Source organism: Bicyclus anynana, chromosome 7, assembly GCF_947172395.1.
Source record: "Bicyclus anynana chromosome 7, ilBicAnyn1.1, whole genome shotgun sequence".
Lineage (NCBI taxonomy): Eukaryota > Metazoa > Arthropoda > Insecta > Lepidoptera > Nymphalidae > Bicyclus > Bicyclus anynana.
The window spans coordinates 14,184,611-14,209,505 of NC_069089.1; the positions used below are offsets into that span (position 1 = coordinate 14,184,611).

The following is a 24,895-nucleotide window of genomic DNA, read 5'->3' on the forward strand; positions in this document are numbered from 1 at the left end:
AAGAGATCCGCAGACAAACCAAAGTCATCGACATAACTCAGCGTGTCGCAAAGCTGAAGTAGCAATGGGCATGAGCCAATGGATGTTAGGGTCCCAAGGTGCTGGAATGGCGACCCCCCCACTAGTTGAACCGAAGACATCGAGCAGGTTGCAGGGAGCCGCTGGATGCTAACGGCTCGATACCGTTTTGTTTGGAAGTCCATGCAAGAGACCTATGTCCAGCAGTGGACGTCCATCGGCTGACTATGATGAATAATCCTAATACCTTCGTAATTTTGAATCATTACAGTCTTACTTAGTTATTTGCCTGTAATTTTACCTGCAACCATTTTTTCAGACATTTTTTCAGAGTGAGCAAGTCAGTAATACTTCCCCGAAAGCGCTGTATCACAAAGAGGTAACTATAACTAAAAAGGTTGACGGGGCAATAGCTACAGTTAGACATCCAATAAACAGAAGCCTACGGCGCGTTTCAGTTATGTTCGAGCACAAAGGGCTTCAAATAATGTAAATGAATCTGTCAATCACCCGTTTGTTCCGCATTTACTCCGTCCGCTCGATAAAATTCACCTGCCGAGTGCCTGGCAATATAAATCTTACCAAATATAGTTTTATTTATCCAAATAATCATCAATATCAGCCTATTCTAACTGCCTAAAGCCCAATACAGAGGGATGTTTAGAAGATATGGAGTTAAGAAACACAATGCTGCTCCAATACCTTGCCAAAAGGCAATTATTACAGTTTACGATGTTTAAATTGTTAGCTATGCCCATGGCTAATGTTTACTTTTTAACTAGAGGGTGCTCGGCAACTTCGTGTCAATTCGGGTTTTACGAATCCCGCGGGAAACATGATTTTTTCCGGGATAAAAAGTAGTCTATACGTTACTCAATAAGCTCTTTTGCGAAATTTGCTCGAAAAAACTGATGAACATTTTTCGCTGAAACGCTCATAACTATAAGCAGAGCAGCCACGAAACGTACAGGCAATATAATATTCTAAGCTTACAGACCGTTTTCTTATTGTAAGATTACACCGAGCTCAAGGGTTCTGTGTAAAATACAGGGAAGCCCATCGTACTCGTAAATAAACTGGTATCAATATTATTACTTTCGGCTTGTGGCTTCGAATCCGTACAGCGGCGGGAGAGTAAACATCCAAAAGGAAATGGACCTACGTAATTTATGTTGGTAATAGAGACTATCCAATGCACCTGACCGGATATCTAAAGCTTATTATTTATGCCAGATATAGAAGGGTAACGTAAAATAATAGCCAACCCTATAATTGAAATTTGTACCAAAATTGAATTTTAGTAGAATGCATTTACATTTATATCTTTACAATACTTCCAAATATGTGAGATGAATATCTTAGCATTTCCAGCAGCAGCACCATGGGTTCACCGTGCGGGTGCCAGGTCCATCGCGTGGCAGCGAGAAAAACTCCAAACTGAGTCCTGGACTTGTGACCAATGGGCGTAGGGTTAAGGAATTCCTTGATAATCCATTAACACTCCCCTTCTCCGCTCGTGTTTTTCTCCCTGCCTAGCCAAATTTGGTAAGGTCCAACTAGAGCAGCTTTGGATACCCGTTTTAATATAGAATACCTACTTCAACAGCGTACACTTAACCTTCAAATCTTCGTAAATAATCTCAGATTTTCTAAGGCTTGAAGTAACGTTAATACGCTTCCCTCTGTGTAGCAGAGGGGATTTGGAGCTTGGAACCACCACACTATTGGACTATTGGCTTAGAATGATAATGTTGGACACTGTAATGACCGCTACTGTTAAACGGTTCGAGTCTGTTTAATAGAGGAGAATTCTATGAAATGTAAGAATATCGAGCTTTTAATTCTCAAATTCTTAGTAATGATTTTCAGCTCGGAGTTGTGAGTGTCAACAGCACCGTACATCGGAGAGCAAGATTTTATTTTATATCTTACAGTGATCGTTATAAAATCATCTCCCTAAGCACGCCAAATGGCATTGGCAGCAGCGTAGTAACTCTAAGCTTTTAACAAGAAATATAGATCATCCACGCTGTTCGCTGTTCCTTTGAGAGACCTCCTCCTCCTAAGAAAGAGGCCTGACTCGTAATAGGACGTTGAAATAGGCTAATAATGATAATTTTTTTTTTTATTGTTTACAAGTTAGCCCTTGACTACAATCTCACCTGATGGTAAGTGATGATGTAGTCTTAGTTGGAAGCGGCCTAACTTGTAAGGAGGAGGATGAAAATCCACACCCCTTTCGGTTTCTACACGGCATCGTACCGGAACGCTAAATCGCTTGGCGGTACGTCTTTGCCGGTAGGGTGGTAAGTAGTCACGGCCGAAGCCTCTCACCAGCCACACCTGGACCAATTAAGAAAATCTCAATCTGCCCAGCCGGGGATCGAACCCAGGACCTCCGTTTTGTAAATCCACCGCGCATACCACTGCGCCACGGAGGCCGTCGAATAATGATGATGACGACGATGATGATGTTGATGATGATGATAGGACAGGTCTAAGAAAGAGGTCTGACACGTACTGGGACGTTAAATAGGCTAATAATGATAATAATGATGACGATGATGATGATGATGACGATGACGATGACGATGACGATCACGATGACGATGATGATGACGATGACGATGACGATGACGATGACGATGACGATGACGATGACGATGACGATGACGATGACGATGATGATGACGATGATGATAGCGATGATGATGACGATGATGATGATGATAATGATGATGATATGGCATACCGACAACTTCCAGCGGCGCCGAGCGTATCTCTGTGTGGAAGGTGGGCGCGTCGGCCGACACCTCGCAGCGGAAGCGACCCGCCATCGCCGGCGTCGCCTCTTGCAGCACCACGCGCCGCGCGCCCGACCGGGATATCTGAATAAAAGAATCATTATCATCATCATAATTTCAGCCGATGGACGTCCACTGCAGGACATAGGCCTTTTGTAGAGACTTCCAAACATCACGATACTGAGCCACCTGCATCCAGCGAATCCCTGCAACTCGCTTGATGTCGTCAGTCCACCTGGTAGGGGGGTCGACCAACACTGCGACACTGATTTGAAAAATCTTTCAGTGTTAGATAGCCCATTTATCGAGGAAGGCTATAAGCTATCTATTATCTACGTATTCCTGCGGGAACCACGCCGGTAAAATCAGATAGTTAATTGTTATTGTGGCAATAGTAATACGATCTGTGAATATTTCAACAGTTAATTATCAGAATTTATGAGATACATCCTGGTGACTAATGGATGGACGAAGGTCGAAGAGTAATAATAGGGTCTGTTTTACACTTTGGGGACGGAACCCTAAAAAATACAATTACGAAAGTTTTACCATCACATTTCTTTTCGCTTTTAACAAACAATCATTTATTTAAATAAAATTTAATAAATTGGTCTTTTGGTTTGTTTGAGAAATTCGCCTTTAAACCATAATATGGGATATGAATTAAAAGCACTGCAAATCTTTATGAAAACAAATCATTAACTATACTCTACACATCCCTACGTGTACGATTACATACGACTTTCTAAAGCTAATACAAAACTTTATCATCTAATTTTACAGGAGAAATGGTGAATTAATGGACCCGTTAATAGGTAATTTTGAATAGAGATTATTTTACGGCAAATGGTTTTTGAACTAATGGCCTCACTTATAAATTTTGAATAGAAATTTTGGAACGTTAATTTAATAGATTGACGTCACTGACGTGTAATTATAATAGAGTTGTTTTATAAAATAAATTGCCATAATAATGCCGTTGTTGTTCGAAGCTTGATTGATATATTAAATATAATCACGCAGATAGGGAATTCGCTGTTCATCCATAATTTTCAATATCCCAGGTAATTGTTTTTGTAGTATAAAATATTGTTAAGCAGAATATGCTTTTTCCAATTTATTTTTGTACCTCCAGGCAATAATTCCATGAACAAAGTCAATAGACAGAAAATTGTAGTTATACTGAATTTGAAGAGCAAAACCTTGATTAAATTAAAAAAATATCAAATTCGTTTCGCTGGTTGTCGATGTACAAGGAACGTAACTACCATTTTTTATTTCGAATGTACTTTTAAAAGTCAAGTTTATATAAGGCCGGTGCCCAGCGGTTTCACTCGCGTGGTTCCCGTTCTCGTAAGAATACGGAAATAAAATATAGCCTATGTTACTCTTCGATAATGTAGCTTACTCGAATTAATGAATTTTTCAAATCGGTTCAGTAGATTCTGGGATTACCTCTACAACACTTCAAACTTTACATCTTTCTAATACCAGTATAAATAATATTAGTACAAACTAGAAGAAACTAAATAATATTTGTACAAACTAGAATAAACTAGCTGTTTCATTCGCGTATAGAAATATCCCAGTATTCCCGTGGGAATACTGGGATAGAATATAGCCAATGCTATGCCCAGAAAATGTAGCTTTCTATTAGTGTAAGAATTTTTCAAATCGGTCCAGTAGTTTTTGAGTTTATTAGTTACATACTAAAATACAAATCTTTCCCCTTTAGACTCGTAATATTAGTAGAGATGATAGTCATTCGACTATCCATTTTGAAGGCCAAATTTAATGATGTAAATATCTGTAAGGTTTTAGGAGCCGTGATAGCCCAGTGGATATTATGACCTCTGCCTCCGATTCCAGAGGGTGTGGGTTCGAATCCGGTCCGGAGCATGCACCTACACCTTCAGAAATTAAATATCACGTGCCTCAAACGATGAAGGAATCTGCCAATCCGCATTCAGCCAGCGTGGTGGACTATTGGCCTAACCCCTCTCATTCTGAGAGGAGACTCGAGCTCAGCAGTGAGCCGAATATGGGTTGATAATGAATGTCTTAGGTATATATTTAAAGGTGTGCTTGCTAAATTATGTTAATGTTATTAATTATTAACACACATAAATTCAAAACCTGACTTACATCCACTTCAATTCCTGGCAGTGGGAAGACCCTGGTATGTGGCAACTCCTTGGGTATGTACCGGTAGAACTCTTCCCTCCCCCGGTACCACTTGACGCTGTACAAAGCCTCCTCGTCCTCCAACTGCCAGGAGCATTCCAGGGTCACTGTCTCCCCTACTAGCACTGCGCTTGGCACATTGATCTCCAAGTTGTGAAGACCACGAACACCTACGAAAGAATTAAAACTTATTCAACCACGTATTAACCATTGTCATCGTTAACAAATTACGTAAACGGCTCTCGTTCCAGGTGATATGGAGTTGAGCTTCACCACACTATTCCAATAGGGGTTAGCGGGCTAAATGTATAAATTCTGTTAAATTGTAGGTGTTACCCCGTGCCTTAGATCACTGAAAGTCGTCTTTCTCGGTATTTTTTTTATAATTTTGTAATGATATAGCTGACTATGGGCCTTATTAGAAGGCTCAAAGTCACTCAGCGGGCGATGGAGCGAGCTATGCTCAGAGTTTCTCTGCGTGATCGAAACAGGAATGAGGAGATCCGCAGACGAACCAAAGTCACTGACATAGCTCAGCGAGTCGCGAAGCTGAAGTAGCGTGGTAAGGTGGCATAGTTCGAAGAGCCGATGGACATTGGTGTCCCAAGGTGCTGGAATGGCGACCACGCACCGGAAAGCGCAATGGCAATGGTGGACCGAGGATATCAAGCGGGTTGCAGGGAGCCGCTGGATACTGACGGCTCGAGATCGTTGTGCTTGGAGGTCCATGCAAGATGCCTATTTCCAGTGGTATGTGCAGTGGACTTACAAGACGGAGGTCTTGGGTTCGATCCTCGGCTGGACCGATTGAGGTTTTCTTAATTGGTCCAGCGTTGGCTGGTGAGAGGCTGTGGCCGTGGCTAGTTACCACACTACTGACAAAGACAGACCGCCAAGCGATTTGGCGTTCCGGTACGACGTCATGTAGAAACCGAAAAGGGTGTGGATTTCATCCTCCTTCTAAACAAGTTAGCCCGATTCCATCTTAGATTGCATCATCACTTACCAGGTGAGTTTGTAGTCAAGGGCTAACTTGTAAAGAATAAAAATAAAAAAGAAAATCTAAATAACACGGTTTTAACCTGGGTGCATCAAAACAATCTCTTTAGTGAACATTAGAAAACTCTATATTTTTGATGTAATAACATGACCGTATTAAAGTCTCTTAAAAATTTAATATTTCGCAAATTTTCCATTATTTAAACTGCTGTTTAATAAAAGTACACAAATTAAATTAAGTCTAAGCGTCTAAAGAAAGTCGAGATTTTGTGTGTACCTATTTATTTTTAATGAATTAATTTAGATAATTACTTAATCTAGAAAATCCTTTGAGATATTCTAGCGATTCAACATCAGTTATTCATTTAAGCGTCGTAATTAATAATCTAAACAAGCTTTCCTGAGTTATACAAAATAATGAAAAACATTAATTATTAAACCAAGTATTTTTAAGAAGACTACCCAATGTTTTTGTAAAGGTCTACGTAAAAATGTGTATAGGGTTAAAACTGATACAGGTAGGTGCCACAGACTGGAATGGAACTTTAAATCTATTTAGTTGTTCGCACGAGAGTTAAAAAAGCGATGCGTTAAAACCCAGCGTTAGCTTTGGCGAGCAAAGCGTAGATATAGTATGAAGTTGAATGAAGGTCTATTTCCAAAGCCCAAAATTGCTATGTGAACATATAGTTGGGAATACATTTGTTGTATTTGAACGCTTTTTTAACGTCCGTTAAAAATACTCTCGTGCGAATGACGACTTACAAATCTTGTACAAAGAACATGCGTTACAACAGATCATAGTTGTAAATACAACATACATGTAGTTTTTGTCGATGAATTACGAGTACTTATATGGAACAAGTCTTAAAAGTTATTTCCCCTCGGAGACAGTAATTTTTCTCTAGACGAAATGTATTTAGGCTTTTTTTGTATTATTCTTTACATTCTTTACAAGTTAGCCATTGATTAAAATCTCACCTGATAGTTAGTAGATAGAAGCGGACTAACTTGTTAGGAATAGTTTTATTAAACAAGTCAAGAATGTTCAAAATTTTTAGGTATTTCAAAAATTGCTCTTTCATGTGGTTCTTTTAGAAACGGCTTAAATGAATACGACACTGGCTTAGCACCGTCTTCAATCTGATCAGCAGGTAGAACAAAATATGATGTTATTTTTCGCTTTTTAGTTTAATGGGTACCGTTTTAGGTTTTTTTTTTATTAAAATTTTATGTTGTACTACATAAAATTTTAATTTACAAAAATGCGTTAATAATTTCACGGGCAACCACCTTCTGATTAATGCTGACATAAATAAGCACAGGGGTTATACTTTATACCTTCTATCACGAGATTTGTCACAAAGACAATTACTTGATTTTTAGTTTTTAGTCAATTACTTTAATTTTAGGTTTAGGTTAGTTAGCTAAAATTTGAATATTAATAATTAATAAAATGAACAAAATTACCTCAACGCAAGCACTGCTTTTATTATTATTAGTTTTACTAGCAGATGGCTACGACTTCGTCCACGTGAAATTCAGTTTTTAACCTCCTTTATCATGCAATGAAAGTCCTATTAAAATCAGTTCTGCAAACATACAGACAGAAAAAACAAAAATATTGCGTGAGCTTTAGTATCGTGTAAATAATTATAAGCACTTGAGGAAAACACAGTTAATTTCAAATCTCAGTCAGACACTTCAATTTCATTTATATGTATAGCTCAACCACAACATACATCGTATTTAAAAGCCTCCTAAAACAAACACAGTTCCATGAAGCATACAGTGAATGGATGTCAAAATTTACTCTGAAAACTATTTTCAATTTAATTGGGTTGAATCCTTTGTGTTAAGATATATTCATAAAGGCCTCTAATTGCACCCCTTTTGAAAACAAGCCATAGATAAGGCTTTTTGAGACACTCGTTAGCTGAATACGTATAGTTTGCTACTTAACCTACATATATTTGGAACAGGATTCGTCGCTATATATGCTTTAGTTATTATATAATTTACTCGTTACTTACAGTAAAATTTAACTCCTACAGTGCTCCTAACATTGTGAAATAAAAATCAAGTCATCTATCCCACTGGGGCATCTATCCTGGAATTACCCTATATTTAAAAAATATAGGCATTATATAATAACTAAAGCAGCGTTATGTTATGTAAAAGTAAATGCTGGATATATATATTTTTTTTCAGTAATAATTATGCCAGACAGTAACTACAATGATATGATGCAATACAATACAAAGTAAAAGTAATTCAAATTTAAAACAACAACACATACAGTAACTTTAAAAATAAGAATTGCTGTTAACGGCAAATCTTCGTCTTAATATTTTAGATGGTATTCCTTATATTCTAGAAATCTGATTTACGCCTTACTCTCCCTTTTTCATCTCTTCAAACGCTGCTAGCATACTGTCTTCGGTCTAGGTTACAGTTCGAGGGACAACACCCTGTTTCCTTTTCTATTTACGAGGCATTTTGCTCTCCTGCAACAACACAACACTTATAATAAACAGTCGGGGATAGTTGACCTTAAGGGCATCTATCCTAATAAAAAACGGGGCAACTATACTTTTTGTAGGGGATAGATGCCCTTATCAATAAAAACAAAAGTTGAGTTCCAATTACTATAAAATGTATCAGTTTACATAGGCTAATCTTCAATGCAAGCAGACAAATAGAAAAAAAATTGACATTATAAGCGAGAGAAAAAATACACTGTTGAAAGAACTTACGAATCTTATTTTGGCGCCTTTTGTCGTCTCACCGCGGAACATTTTTACTCACACAGACGAAACGCATACACTCCGGTCGAAATTCCTCCCGACACTAAGGTTTGCAGGGGGAGGACTCGTTACTTACAGTAAAATTTAACTCCTACAGTGCTCCTAACATTGTGAAATAAAAATCAAGTCATCTATCCCACTGGGGCATCTATCCTGGAATTACCCTATATTTAAAAAATATGGGCATTATATAAACAATACATTGCTACGTACGTAAGTATTGCTACAGTGTATTACATCATATCATTGTAGTTACTGTCTGGCATAATTATTACTGAAAAAAAATATATATATCCAGCATTTACTTTTATTTGTTTTATGAAAACATGCTGTAATAACAAAAAACGACCCGTGGCTCTTACATTCAAATTAGGAGAAGATGGATTTCCGCTGGACCGAACAGCAATACGTCAGTTAGCATACCAGTTTGCTAAAAAGCTACAGCTAAAGTATAACTTTGATAAAGATGGCCAAGAAATGAAAATGAAAGTTATATAAAACACCATAAAGACTGATTATAATAATATAGTTGTTTGATTTCAGAACAAACCAATTACAATGTTCAATCTAAGTTGCCAATCCCCACTAAGGGCACCTATCCTCAGAAGTTTTTTCATGATAAGTCTTCTATCCGCCACAGTAGGCGTCTATCCCATTTTTTAGAGGTTCATAAAATTGCAATTTACACAAAATCTACACAGTCTATATCAGAAAGATTCAGATAATATAGAACATTAAGAAATATATTTAATATCTCCCAAAGAACGCAATGCTCTAAGATTATAAAATTCGGAGTTATTTAGCAATTTCGAAAAGTGGGGCATCTATCCTGGACTTACCCTACTTAAACAATACACATATCACTATCTAACCCCTAAGTAATACAGCGTAGCCTGTGTTTTGAGTAGTGAGGTAGCTGATTTTATCATATCTTTACTAATATTATAAAGCTGAAGAGTTTTTTGTTTGTTAAGTTGAACGCGCTAATCTCAGGAACTGGAAGAATTTTTGAAATAGGACCAGTGTCCGATTTCAAAAATTCTTTCAGTGTTAGATAGCCTAGTTTATCGAGGAAGGTTATAGGTTATATTATATACCCCCGTATTCTTACGGGAACGGGAACCACGTGGATGAAACCGCGAGATTAAGTCCATTAATATAAATATACTAGCAGACACCCCGCGGTTTCACCCGCGTTGTTCCCATTCCGGTGGAAATACGGGGATGAAATACGCCTCTGACTCTCTCAAATGACGTAGTTATTCTATTGATAAAAGAATTTTCAAAATCGGTATAGTAGATCCATTAAACCCCTACTTTACCTCTTCATAGTCAAAGTCTGTATTCTAACCCCGTAATCTCACGGAAACGGGAACTACGCGGGTGATCGGCGCGGCGTAGCCTAGTCTTATAATAAAATCCGCTTCGTTAGTCCCGTGGTTAGCTTGGACAATTAAGGATAATGGTGCAAGTTCTGGGTATATAGTAGTATTTATAAATAAACAGGCTTTTTTCCTCAAAACTTATAAGTACGCTTAAAATGATGATGAACGTAAAAATAACAAAATACTTACTATAAAAAGCGTAAATTATGTGGGATTAGTAACTATGTGTGTGTAGCTATAAATCTAATAATTCTTATTGTTCGAGAGTACATTAAAAGATAAGAAAACTAGACCTCTCTTGTTGTTTGATATAAAGGGCCTTAAGAACCTTTTCACGTTTCTCGTGAAAAACTCTTTGTTAGCCTTTAAGAAAAAGAGCAAGTTCATCTTGAGGACACTTATCAGTGAAAAGGAGGTTCTAATTAAAAGCCCTTGTTTCGGTAAAATCACATTTCTTTTCACCTAACTGTTAGAGCCTGATAGAACAAAAAACGGTCAAGTAAGACCTAGTTTTGGACGGATCTAAAAGTAACCGACTACAAAAATATTGTTTCGCTTTATCGTTAATAAAAAAATCCTACTATACCACTACCTTACCTCTACTCTACCTCTACCCTACCCCTTCCCAACTCTACCCCTATCCTAATCGTACCCTACCCAGCCCCTACCTCTACCTATACTTAACCCACCTCTACCCTGCCCTTACCCTGCCCTACCACTGCCCTGCCTCCACCCTACTCTACCCCTATACTATACGTAAGTGTTTGTCCATTCATATCTCAAAAAACTTATTGTAAAATATATTATTTAGTTGGACCAGGTATAATTTTTATTAAGGGAACAATGCAAGTTTCTTCTAGGTATCATCAATAAAATATATTGAAGGTGAGTTCCACTAATAGATGATGGAAAGAGGAGGAAGAAAATGTGTAGGTCAACTTTATTCATAAAGTTCCTTAAAAAAAAATAATGATTACTCTATTGTTAGAAGAGTAGCGTTTCGACGAGATACGACGTCATCATGGAAGGGATAACAAAATGGCGGTACAGGCCAACAAGTCTAACATAAGTCACTGCGCACTTCATTCGAGACGATTTTTGAGTAGTGTCGACAGTGTGAAGTGAAATTCTGCCTGTTTGGCTATTTAATGTGCTTAATTAATGAACTAGCGGATGCCCGCGACTTCATCGGAACGGGAACTACGTGGGTAAACCCGCGTTTGCTACTGTAATAGATAAACAGGAATGGAAATAAAGCCCTTAATAGCGAAATCTTGTTAGCTACAAAGTAGTTTAAATCCCGCACAACCTCAGTAAATTGCAGACTACGAAGATCAATCACTCAGCACTCAACCTAAATATTGATGATACAGGAATATTACTCGTACTTTCAGTTAAAATTTAACCACTATTTTCAATGTACACATTTTGTTACTAAATGTCGATTAATAATTTAGTAGTTAGCCTTGTACTAAGAGTTATTTTGGTGAATTTCACACCAGTGGAACAAATTGTAATGTGTTTAGTTTGATTCAAAACAGAAATTGATACAGGTAACTATTGTTATAAAGTACTGTTATACATGCTCTAAAAGAGCATGCTTAAAACGTGCTATTAAGCATGCTCCATATGAGCATGCTTATCATCAGTTTACATTTGCTAGCAACAAGCATGCTATTTTTAAGTTTGCTCCTGAATAAGCATGCTCAAAGCAAACATTCCAATTACATATGCTAATTTGAATATATCACTCTCTGTCTATAGTATCGTGTTAGACAGGGAGAGACGAAGGTGAAAAGAATACAGAATAGCAATGCTGATCGAATAGCATACTCAATAAGCAAACCTGTTCAGACGCGTTAAAAGCACGCCCCTTTCCACCCGCGTAACAACTAGCATGCTCATAATTCGCACGACTGTTGATTCTTGAGCAAGCTCGAAATAAGCATGCTCATTATTAGCAATGTTACACATACACATGCTAATAAGAAGCAACTGCTCAATAGTAGCATAAAGCATGCTGCAAGCATGCAAACTGCAAGCAGTTGGTGCTTGAAATGAGCATGTGTAACAGTAGCTTTACTTTCAAGAAAATTTTACGACTAGTAGAGGTTATGGACGTATTTCTTAATTAATAATCTTTACCTTTTTTTAATGGTCATCATAAAAATACAGGCCATAGATCTCTAGCCAGGGCCTGTACCATGTGGCACGTCGATTCTCTTTCTACAAACGCTAACGCTTCGAAAATTTAAAAATGTATGGAAATGACATTCACTATCGACAGGTCACGTGAACAAATTATCGATCTGTCATTCCCATACATTTTGTTAGTTTTCGAAGCGTTTGTAGTAATAAAATCGACGTGCCACATGGCTAAGGTCCCAGGTCATCGAATCTTTTTCCACTAACGCTGACGCTTCGAAAACTAAAAGACGTATGGGAATGACATTCATTATCGATAGGTCACGCGATCAACCTATCAATCAGATATGACATTCATTCATTTAATTTTAATTGTTTTGAACATAATATTAATATACAACTAATTGTGTTTCATCTACAGTTAAATTAAGAACTGCTTTTGAAATCTGTTGATGGAAACATTTAATTCGCAAATAACTGATTTAATTATTCTCGACGAGTAACGTAAAGCCGGCCTGTCCTGTCTGTCGCATTATATTATTATATTTAATGTTTAATAATGTCTCCATTGGAACGAAGGCCGCAGTGGCCGTGGGCGTCATTCCTACGTTATTGTACGATAATGTGAAATAATATTTCCACTAACATTTTAATGGACCGAGGGCTTGCGACTGCCAGACTTCTCATTTTAGGAAGGCATTTTACATATTTGCCGTTCGAAAGTTATAAAATGTTTGTAAACACAATATAATTAAACTAGCTGACGCCGCATGGTTTCACCCGCGTGGTTCCCGTTCCCGTAAGAATATGGGGATAATATATAGCCTACAGCCTTCCTCGATAAATGGGCTATCTAACACTGAAATAATTTTTCAAATCGGACCAGTAGTTCCTGAGATTAGCGCGTTCAATCAATCAAACAAACAAACTCTTCAGCTTTACAATATTAGTATAGATACACTGTTCACTATAATGATATTTTTTTTACGAAATAAGCTAGTTCCTAGATTATTTTTTCAACTTTTTGTGTATATTAGGAGTTTGAACTGGAATGGCTTTGGAAGGTTTGCTACCTTCCAGTTTCAAGCAAATCTACCACAGTCCAAACTATATAGGAGGACCAAAGACTTCAAAGCCTTGGTCATCGCAGGAAGGTTGCTAGTCTCTCGGTTTTTTACAATATATATTTCGGAGAGTGTGCACAGGAGCCATATCTGAACTTGTACCATCGCACTGCAAGACACCGGGTAGTTTTCCATCCCTAGAACTCTTACAAAGCGATTTGCTGCTTCGTTTCTTAAGCGCATGACTAGGATATGGAACTCTTTGGAAGTCAGTATTTCCTAATTCTTACAACTTTCAGGCTAAGTCAGTACCTTTGTATGCTAGTTGACTTATACGAAATTGAGATTCTATGTACAAATGTCATCCGGTGACTACTAGTGGATATCGTATAGTAGGTAGATGACATCTTGTCAATTGATTCGATGTTTATTTTATTAGGTTTATAATAAAGACCAAAACAGTGAAAGCTAGGCATCTTTAAGATGATAGTGAATAGGCATCTTCTAGGTAAGGGCGTTCCACCTTACGCTACATCTACACTTACCATCAGTTGAAATCGTGGTCAAGCGCAAGCTTATTACTTCTAAAAAAATGCTGATAATTTTCAACCTTCTTATAATGCGGTATGTCTAGCTATCACTGCCTCACGGTATATAATATATTTCATTTATTAAAATTATCTTTTGCGTAATGAGGACGTCCCGTTTGTTATAATTGTCCCTTTATGATATGATTTCCCGGTATAATGGTAGATTCCTTTTAGTTGCGTAATTAGTTAAATGTTTATTATAATTGCTTTGAGTTTTACGACTGATACTAGCTCGCTACTTCGTCCGCGTGAAAAAATTTGATCCTGTGAATCCTTAGAAATTTCATCGAAAGTTTTCCAACCTAGTATCACCGTCTCCTTCATACTTCGCCTATGGCAAGTCTCATTAGTTTGTCCTGACTATCATATACAAAGAATATTACAATCAATTTCACTATCAAATGTAAATGATAATTACTAGGGATATTATGTATCTTAACATTTTTTTTATATCTATTGTAACCACCATCTTCCCAACTCTGGACTGAAAAATTGTACCTACTGACTTGAAATACAGCTCATTATTACGTATGCCTCGAACACAGGACTTTATAATCCGAAGTCACATAAGATAACCACTGGGCCAACGAGGCTTAACAAATAAAAATCAACCGGTCACAACACTAAAGTGCCCGCAATACAATAGGAGTATAAACAAGAGGAATAGAGTGGTCTACAACGTTCGGCGATCAATCACTTCGCCTGGGCTTGATATTGATGACTCTGGACTCCATACTACCGGCAGGTTTGCGGTACAAAGACTGTTACATACTTTATCACTTAGCATTGATTAGTTATATACGCTACCGCAGTTACTTATGTGACTCTACTACTGAGATACGTGATAGCCCAGTGGATATGATCTCTGCCTTTGATTCGGAGGGCGTAGGTTTGAATCCGGTGCATGCATCTTCAACTTTTCAGGTTTTTATATGTATTTTAGGAAATTAAATAATTATCACTTGTTTCAAACGGTGAACGAAAAAATTGTAAGGAGACCTGCATACTTTGTGTGTTTCTGTGAAGTCTGCCTATCCGTATTGGGCCAGCGTGGTGGACTATTAGCCTAACCCCTCTCATTCTGAGAGGCGACTGGTACTCAACAGTGAGTCAAATATAAGTTGTTAATGATGATATAGAAGGCAGGACAACGTCTGTCTGTTAAGTAGGTCTACAAATATCTGGCTCAAATCTACTAAATACCTACAATAATTATGCATTTATTTGATAACTAATGAATCATGATAAAGATATATAACTAATGAATCATGTCATGGTATAGATAGTCTTAATCTGTTTGAGCTAACCTCAACTTATATACCAAGTTTCATACTAAACTGACGATCTGAACTGAATTTAACTATCCGCTAACATAGTGAAGAGATGTTCTCAAAACTTTAAATTAATATCTGGTTCTGTTATCTAAGGTATTAAGGATTAATAAGCCGCAATAGTTTATTTGTTCGTGGGGTAGACTGAAATAGGCTAGTTGACACTATTTTTAAAAGCGTCTTATATTATTTAGTTGAGACAAAAATTTCAATTTTTAAATATTTTTGACAATACGTCAAATTAATTAATTATTTATATATATAATTACATATAATGTATTGCACCTTCCCGCTCTTTCTTCGCAATTTCTCTCGTCAGGGGTTGCCTGGTAGAGATTACTTATAGTAATAAGGCCGCCTTTGCATGCTAAGTTTAATTTATCTTTTTAAATGTTTTAATTTATAATTGTATTTTTGTTTGTAATAAAGTATTTCTTCTTCTTCTTCTACTACTTTTTGTAGTTACAAAATGGCTGGTAAAAATGTATGGGATGGTCTGAATTTTTAATATAATAATAATCTAATTTGAATGGAATTATGAATACCTAATCAGTTACTGCCCAAGAAGTTACGAATTCCTTTAATAAATACATCTCCAAGATCTTCTAACGCTTACGTTATTACATTCCTTCAACATAATATAAAAAAAATATATTGGAATAATTTAATTTTGATTTGATTTGCGTTGCGTAGAAACTATATGAGGTATGAGTATATGAGTGACGTGTAGCTGCGAGGGTGATTGTAACATTATTTTGTGACAGAGGAAACACTTCGAGCAGGTCCTAAGACTTGTTACCTTGGGAGTAGGTCTAAGGTATCCCTTTAGAATGCATAAAAACTCACCTTCCTTGCCCGATATGTTCTAAATGCCCACAATAAACAATTTATGATAACAATAATTGCAAACTTTATTGCACAAAATCACTAACACGACTGGCAGCGTGACGGTGTATACGCTGCCTCACAAACAACTGAGCCCAAGTCATCAAATGTCCTTATTTTATACCAGCACTGATACCTCTCCTCTACAATATCATAAATAATGATTGTTAATGCCACCCGTAATCATGAAACTTGTAACTTGTAAGGCACTTTCCTTGATGACTAGATCATTAGTACTACCAATGTGTTGCGAACGCATCAACAAATAACCTGTTCCAACTTTACTAATCTGTCTACGTAGGTGTATCAGGTAATTCAATGTTTATTCTAGTACGGAACTGAGTGGCTCACCGAGGTTAGTTGCCCGAGTTTGGTATTTACTTGTACGTTTCCCATGTGCTTTGGATAGCTCGTTAAGAGTTTGATCTCTGTACTACTAACCGAGATAATAATCGTTATATAAGGATAGTACTTCTACCAATCTGCTTAGTATTTGAGTTAGTCAAAGTTCTACGTCTCTTTCACATAATGTGTCATAGCTGAAAGAGATATACATAGACAAGTAGACCTACAAATAAATGATTTAATTGAATACTGAATGAAGAAATGTACAAATATGAGAAGTACGAATCTTGTAAGTAAGAATCTTGTAAGTACATGTAAGGAAGCAGTAGAATAAAAATGTACCATTAAATTATTATCAACTTTAATGTTAGAGTTACAACCATTGAACCAGCTAAAGAACCGCTCGCTCACCTGTAAGTTGAGTGAACAAACTGGAATAGAATATAGTGTATGAGTCATATAAAGTTATGTAGATAAATCCTTCATGATCATGACATGAAGTGAAAAATCTATCATTACATTGTGTCATAAAACTTTACACGATGGCATGTATCATGACATTGTGACGTAACGTTAAGTTATTTATCGTAATATTATTTAAAAAGAATATACCTACTTATTCTTATATTGAACACATTAAAATTCGTTAATAAGTCTCTAAAACATGAGAACTATACAAATAAATTATTTTTTCCATCATTGTCATGAAATAATATACATTTTTTAGATCTTTTCAGAATTCTGGTAATTTTGTTCCTAATTTGATTACATTCCTTGCGATCCTTCCAATAAATGTTATTATAATGTAGGGAAAATTTGATCGGCTAGGAAAAGGTCGCCCGTCTATTTATAAACGGATACCCGAGCAAGTAGATTTGATACCCACATCATTTGAAATTGATTGAATTGTGAAACCAAGATGTTATTGTGTTAATCCGAACCAATATTATAATCATGTGATAAGAATTACGAATAGTTCGTACTTTTCCTGCGTATAAGGAAGCGTCGCATCAGTAATTTTCAATATTACTCAAGAAAAATGGCGTTTTATGTTTTTAAATATTTTAAAAACTGTTCACAAAAACTAAATAAATAAGATGAAGTATTTTTTATCGGTAATTATTGATTATTAGGTATATTTATTTACGTAATTGTTGTTAGTGTTAAATTTTGAAATACAAATTATGAAAGTTTGTATATGAGGATGTCAAGCAAACGCGTGATATTTGTTTGAGTTTACTCCATAAGAAACGATTTTTCATATATATCCCCCGGTATGAAAAATATATGAGCAGTGAAATTCGGTAATCGAAAGACAGCGTTAGTTTTTTGTGCGCAACCAATTCTGCGCACCTTTCACCGTGCGCTGCCACCAACAGCGTGCAAGCTGTTTGCGGGCGGGAAAATAATTATAAGCAATTGAGAAAACACAGGTATCTTGAAATCACAGACAGACACCTAAATTTTATTTTTATGTATCAATATTTTGATACATATAAATAAAATTGTACTTGACGGCCGCGTGGCGCAGTGGGTAGTGACCCTGCTTTCTGCATCCACGGCCGTGGATTCGATTCCCACAACTGGAAAATATTCGTGTGATGAACATGGGTTTTTTCCAGTGTCTGTGTGTATTTATACATTATGTAAGTATTTATATGTAGTATATAAATATTATAATATCAACTATCTTAGTACCCATAACACAAGCTACTCTGTGTGCTTACTTTGGGGCTAGATAGTGATGTGTATTGTTTAAGAATATTTATTTATTTATTATTATTATTATATTGATGAGTTATACAATTGTAACATTGGACGTTTTCAACTTCCCAAACTTTGTAACCAAGGAAATCATAGTAGAGTGTCAAAGTACACTTGAATGAACAGAATTAAGTGAGCAAGTAACGTCTGGAGGAACATCGGAGTTTATAACAATTGCCACTCAAGTCGAGGCGAGAAATTGTTAGTTTCCTGTCTATGAAAGATACAAATGCCGTTGTAACGACTTTACCCGACACGAATATTGTTCTCATTTGTAAAGAGATAGAAATTTGCTTCATATTCACTTACATGTTTTCATTGTCAATGTTTCTTTGGAATAATATTTTAATGACCAACACGTCATATAACATCATCATTATCAACCCATATTCGGTTCACTGCTATGCTCGAGTTTTTTTTTTATTATTTATTTTATTGATAACACTTAACAATTATTGAACATATCTATACTCTCGCCAAACTGTACAGGCAGTTTGTTGGCGAGTTGACGCTCATTATTCTAATAATTATGTAAAAGTAATTGCTAAATCAAATTTTAATAAGATATTTAAAACTAAGGTAACCTAAGAATTTAATATTATAAAATGAAATAATAAAAAAATTACAAAAGGTGCAAGACAATTTCTATAAAGTAAATCCGTCAGTCAGTGATGGGGTCCCCAAGGAAAACTTTCTTTAATTTCTTCTTGAGGACTCCTTCACTGATCTCCCTTTCTTTTTTGAGCCACTCAATTTTATTTTAGTCTCCTCTCAGAAATTATTTATTCATTATTTCTTGAGAATACATAGATTAACAATATGCATTCGACCATTTTTAGAGTACAACATTTTCTAAAGTAGGTTATTAAAAAGTGAATAGCAATTAAATTAAGTATAACAAATCAGCAAATATACTTAAAATAAAACTATCAAAAATTACCGTTAACCTCCGGGACATCTATCAAATAAAAAACACGCAGATTGACTAGAAACAAATTAATGTCAATTTTAAGCTCCCCTAATGAGAGGGGTTAGGCCAATAGTCCACCACGCTGGCCCAATACGGATTGGCAGACTTGACACACGCAGAGAGAAAAAATCTCTGTTATGTAATAGGTTAACACGGTGTTTTTCCTTCACCATTTGAGACATATTTATATACATATTTAATTTCTTAAAATGCACACAACTGAACAGTTGGAGGTGCATGCCCCGGACTAAATTTGAACCCACACCCTCCGGAATCGGAAGCAGAGGTCATATCCACTAAGCTATCACGGCTTAACAAGGCACGGCACATATAACATACGAGACGTAATAACACGATTAATTACTGTACCACTAATCTGTTATTGACGTATATAGAACTACAGTGCGAGTCTCGAATTCACCTCTATGTCTTACAAGATAGTATTGATAGTGAGATCTAGCAGATGAATGGTGGATTGACTTACACGGGTTATAGAATTTATGTTATTTCTTCGATGATTGTTTCAGACAATTTAAAGCAAAAAAATTGACCTGCATCTTAAGAAGTTTTTGCTTGGCTGTTGTATCAAGGATACAGAAGGCAGTTCTTGAAACAGTGCGTAATATGAGAAAGGAACTTCACTTCGGAGAACTAACTACGCTGATCGTGGGCACTCAAAAGCCCTGCAATGATAAAATCGATTTTTTTATAAGTTTTAAGTGGTTTTATTTTTTTTTTTTTCAACCGATGAGAAATCGGAGGAAGGTGCTCAATTCGACAAGTACATTTTTTATACAAGCCTTTATACTAATCGGACCTAAATTGATGATTCTGTTTTATTCAAAAGGATATTCGAATTGGTACTATATGAATAAAGGGTTGGAAAACAGGGGATGATTGACTCTCATTAATTGTAACGTAAACGATTTTTATGTAAACATTAAATGTTTAAAAGATTCGGAGATAAATGAAAATATATTTTTTAATATAGCAAAGCTTTTTTATGATCCTGGGGCAAAAAAATTTACCAACAAAAAATTCAACCGATATCCGCTAGCAAGGATAAAATTTCCTACAAAATAAATAAAATTTAATCACAGTAGATTTAATTTTACGATGTATGGTGAAGCGCTATACCGCGCACCGCGCTTGTAAAATTGCGGCGCGTGTGTAAAATGGCGATATTTTCACGTGTCACTTGAAATCAAATTTGACGCTTGATTGAGCCGAGCTATTTAATATATTCAGTGAATAATTTGACACGCTCTCATAAAAAATACAGTGCGGCATTATTTATTAATCCTTATATATCTATAGATACTGTATAAAATATAATCTGTTATTTTGTGAGGCTAAAATTCGAAAACAGCATAATGGATTTGAATAATACTTTTTTACTTTGTTCCACTGTTACACAAGTTTTTAACACAGAAAACTAAGAAATCTCTTTAGGACGTAAGAACCCTTAGGTCAAAAGCTTAAAAAAACGTACTATAGAATGTAGGTGTTTTTGTATTGGAAAAGTGTCACGTCACTTTGAAATCGATATCATTTGTGGGGGGGACCTGTCGTTTGACAGAGACAACCTGTCGTTTGATTAACTGTTTGTTTATAATTGTGTTATTTTATATCGAAAGTGGTTTAAGGCAGAACAAAGGACTTTTATACTTTTTATTTCAATTTAAAATTACAAAAAAAAAAGTAGTACGAAAATCTTTTCATGACCTTTTTATCTTTTTACCTTTTTATTTATTACATATTAGTAAACAAAGTGACACACCCTAATAATGAATGTATGGAGTTATTTATTAATATACCAGAATTAGCTTTTGTCCTCAACTTTTCATGATATAAACCTCATTGGACTCCCACGGTCTGCATGCCTCACCTCATGAAAGCTTGCAAGCGAGACGGTAATATTTAGGAGACAGTGAACCTACGTTCATTGAGGGTTATTAATAGGTATGAGTTAATATAGTGCACCCACTCCTAAATGGTACGTTGTTGAATATTTTACAGACTGCATTGTCACTTGACATTAAGTGACATTGTACTAAGTGACGATTTCAAAAGTTACATAAAAACACTGTATTGAAAAATTATATTATATTAGAGAGTATAAAATTATATTAGAGAGTATAAAAAGTGTAATGCTTTAAGACAATCTCTATATTATATAAAAGAAAGTCGTGTCAGTTACATAAATCAAGAACGGCTGAACCGATTTGGTTGAAAATCGGTGGAGAGGTAGCTTAGAACCAGGAGACGGGCATAAGTTACTTGGGTAGGAGTAGCGTAGTGGTAGGATATGACAGGACAGGGAAAGGGTAGGAATAGGGTTTCACGCGGACGAAGTCGCGGGTACCCGCTAGTGTTATATTATTATCTACTTAGGATAAGTACTACAGCTAGCACTACATTCTATCGCATCGAATTAATAACATACTACTATTACATTAAGTGTTACAGTTACTTATTATTTCTCTTAGGTAAACCTAAATATCACTGTGTATGTAAAGTCGATATGCACGTACGCCTTCAAATCAAATTAAACGGGTGATTGAACTGAGCTGTTAAATATATTCATTGAAAATTTAACGAGGCACCGCGAGGAAAATGGCGGCAGCTTTTATTTCAGTCTGACATTTAAAAGTAAATTAGCTATATAGAAACTGATACAGTTGTTCGTTTAAAATAAGATAGTGACATTTTTTACTTTATATGACGGTGCAGAACCAGCTAGTCTTTATGTCTTATTTAACACACTATTATTGCAAAGTATTTTTGGCAATGAAAGGCATTGTTTCGGCTTACATCTTTACAGCCGTGATAGCCCAGTGGATATGACCTCTGCCTCCGATTCTGGAGGGTGTGGGTTCGAATCCGGTCCGGGGCATGCACCTCCAACTTTTCACTTGTGTGAATTTTAATAAATTAAATATCACGTGTCTTAAACGGTGAAGGAAAAAGATCGTGAGGAAACCTGCATACCAGAGAACTTTCTTAATTCTCTGCGTGTGTGAAGTCTGCCAATCCGCATTGGGCCAGCGTGGTGGACTATTGGCTTAACCCCACTCATTCGAGCTCAGCAGTGAGCCGATTATGGGTTGATAACGACGACATCTTTACATGCTCGCAGGTATGTAAAAGTAATAAATAATAATTTGTCAACTTACGAGTTTTACTGAGTTACATTTATGATAACATTCAGATAACAGCCTTCTAAACCTCTAAAGAGTCACTAAAAATTAATAAATTTGATTTTTCAAAAGTGCTGGCAAACTCAGCTTTTTCATAGAAATGAACTAGAGAAGATACGCAAGCAACGAACCACTTGTTATAAATTTTGATACATATATAGAGAAAGTTATTACGTTAGTTACATTTGACGTCATTTGACACCAGGTACGTACTCGCCTTTAGAGACTAAGCTATTAATATTTCTTGCAATGACTTTCTATATTATGTCCTGTCTTATTCTTGTTGTCCATAGTTACTAACGACGTCATTTGACACCAGGTACTTACTTGCATTTAGAGACTAAGCTACTAATATTTCTTGCAATGAGTTTCTATAATATGTCCTGTCTTATTCTTGTTGTACATAGTCACTTACTTTATTTAACCTAAGTACTAATGATTCTTTTAATTAGTTTTTAGAGCCAGTCCCTGTGCTTGCAGTTGGTTTGATTTTATGATACTTTGAAAATCTCTCGCAGGTGTGTGGAATTGTGTGTTAATCTCACCTGTCACTCGCAATAAATTTGACACTTGATTGAGCGGACTTATTTAATATATTAAATTATTCACTGAATAACTCTTGCTGTGAGGAAAATACCATAAAAAAGACCTTATATTTAAAATGTAAAGTGAATAAACTTTAATAAGCCAACAAAAATTTTTATCGTTCATCTTTCTTTAAAAAATTTCCATTGTATTTTAGTTAATCCATCAGTACACAATATTTTGTTTACCTAGTGAGTTAAGCAAAACTATCAAAACAAAGTGATTCAACCTCCAAGGATGAGTTTGCCATACTTCAGACGGCATTCCTCGCACGCAGACATAGCTGACGTTCCGGTCACATTTTTCTCGATTTAGGGAGAAAAAAACTGATCCTCTTTGACGTAGTTAATACGGACTGCTATTTTGTTCACAGATAAGGTAACACACTTGATGTAATATCTCCTTATAATGAGACGATGCTAAAGTAGGTTGGTTAGTGCTTTATCGAGGTAGGTACCTATATGATATCTGACTCCAACAACCAAACAGTTTAAGAATTGGTATACTTTCAAATATAAAAGTTAAAGTATATTAAAGATGTTAAGAGGCTTCTGAGGCTAATAGACATGAAACAACAAATAAATATCGGCTAAAACCTACGGTTTTCCAAGTCATCGCTCAGAGCTCACCCTGGCCGTATTATTGTCGAATTGGGCGTCGATGAAAAATATACTCTTTGTATGTGAGTAAAGAATTAATGCTATTGTCACTATCTGTATCAGTCAGTTTTCAGTGCTATGTCACGTCTTTCGCTTTTTAAACTACAAAAAAGCCGTGTGATAAGGTGCTAGGTAAAAATGATTTATCCTACCTACACTACAACTTTGAACATATTTGATGTAAAGACAGCCTTTACATTAAGGCTTGATGTAAAAGCAGCCTTGATGTAAAAGCATAGCCCTCATTTCCCATTCGATCCTACTCATCAATTTAACACAGTAGTATTCGCGGTAGATTACACTTTATGATAGGGCGTAAAGCTCTCGACTGGCGGGAAATTGTGATATTTTCAGGTGTCACTCCGTATCAAATTTGAAGGTTGATTGAACGGAGATATTTACTCCCAGTTTTTGAACTGCTGATAGAATCTTCGCCTATTTTTTGTGGCTTAGTGAAATGAAATATGTCCGGGGTGGTTTGAAAATACCTAATTTTTAACCGATCTTATAAAAGTAGGTTCTATATGGACCAGTATTTATGTAAGTTGACAATTTTCTCGAATGTGCTTTCTGTTATTTAAATGCAGATTTTCATCAGACGGTGAGATTTTAGTATTACAATTTAACAGCAGTTCTTTTAAAAATACCCTCTACCCTCACCCCCAATTTTTATTTTGCCAGGTAAGCTCATAATATACGTCTACTAGTACTAGTTTTAAAAGGTGCCTTTAAACCACACCCTTGTCACAAGTCCTGGGACTTGCTCGATGTGGTTCCTCTACCATAAATATCAGGGTAAATAATAAAGTTAATAGTGTATTGTGTAAGCGATTAGTAAGGTTAAGCAAAGTAAACCTATTGTAAATGACAGAGCCGATGACCAAGGTTAGGTCAGCGGTTCTGTCCATATTTTTATTAATTACTTTACTTTTTCTCCGACATATATGATTAGGCAAAGTATTAAAGTGAATCAAATTACACTTATTATTTTTTAATCTAAACATATTCATTTATAAATTGTAGAGCTTACTATACGTCGTAAAACGTTAAACTCATAATCATTACTAAAATAACACACGAAACAAATCAAAATCCAAATCCACTAATTAAAGCGGTTAACTAAATTGCATCACTAAACTCCCAATGGCGCAGCATAAACA

At 35.9% G+C, this 24,895-nt stretch overlaps 1 protein-coding gene across 1 annotated transcript in view; it reads right to left on the reverse strand.

Annotated features, from left to right (window-relative positions):
• Positions 1-24,895, reverse strand: part of LOC112052897 (uncharacterized) — a 66,547-nt gene that overhangs the window by 17,401 nt on the left and 24,251 nt on the right. The window contains exons 3-4 of the mRNA XM_024092139.2: positions 4,968-5,176; positions 2,771-2,906 (exon numbers count right to left, since the gene is read on the reverse strand). Of these exons, the coding sequence (XP_023947907.2) occupies positions 2,771-2,906; positions 4,968-5,176 (345 nt within the window). The remainder of the gene's footprint in view (positions 1-2,770; positions 2,907-4,967; positions 5,177-24,895) is intronic.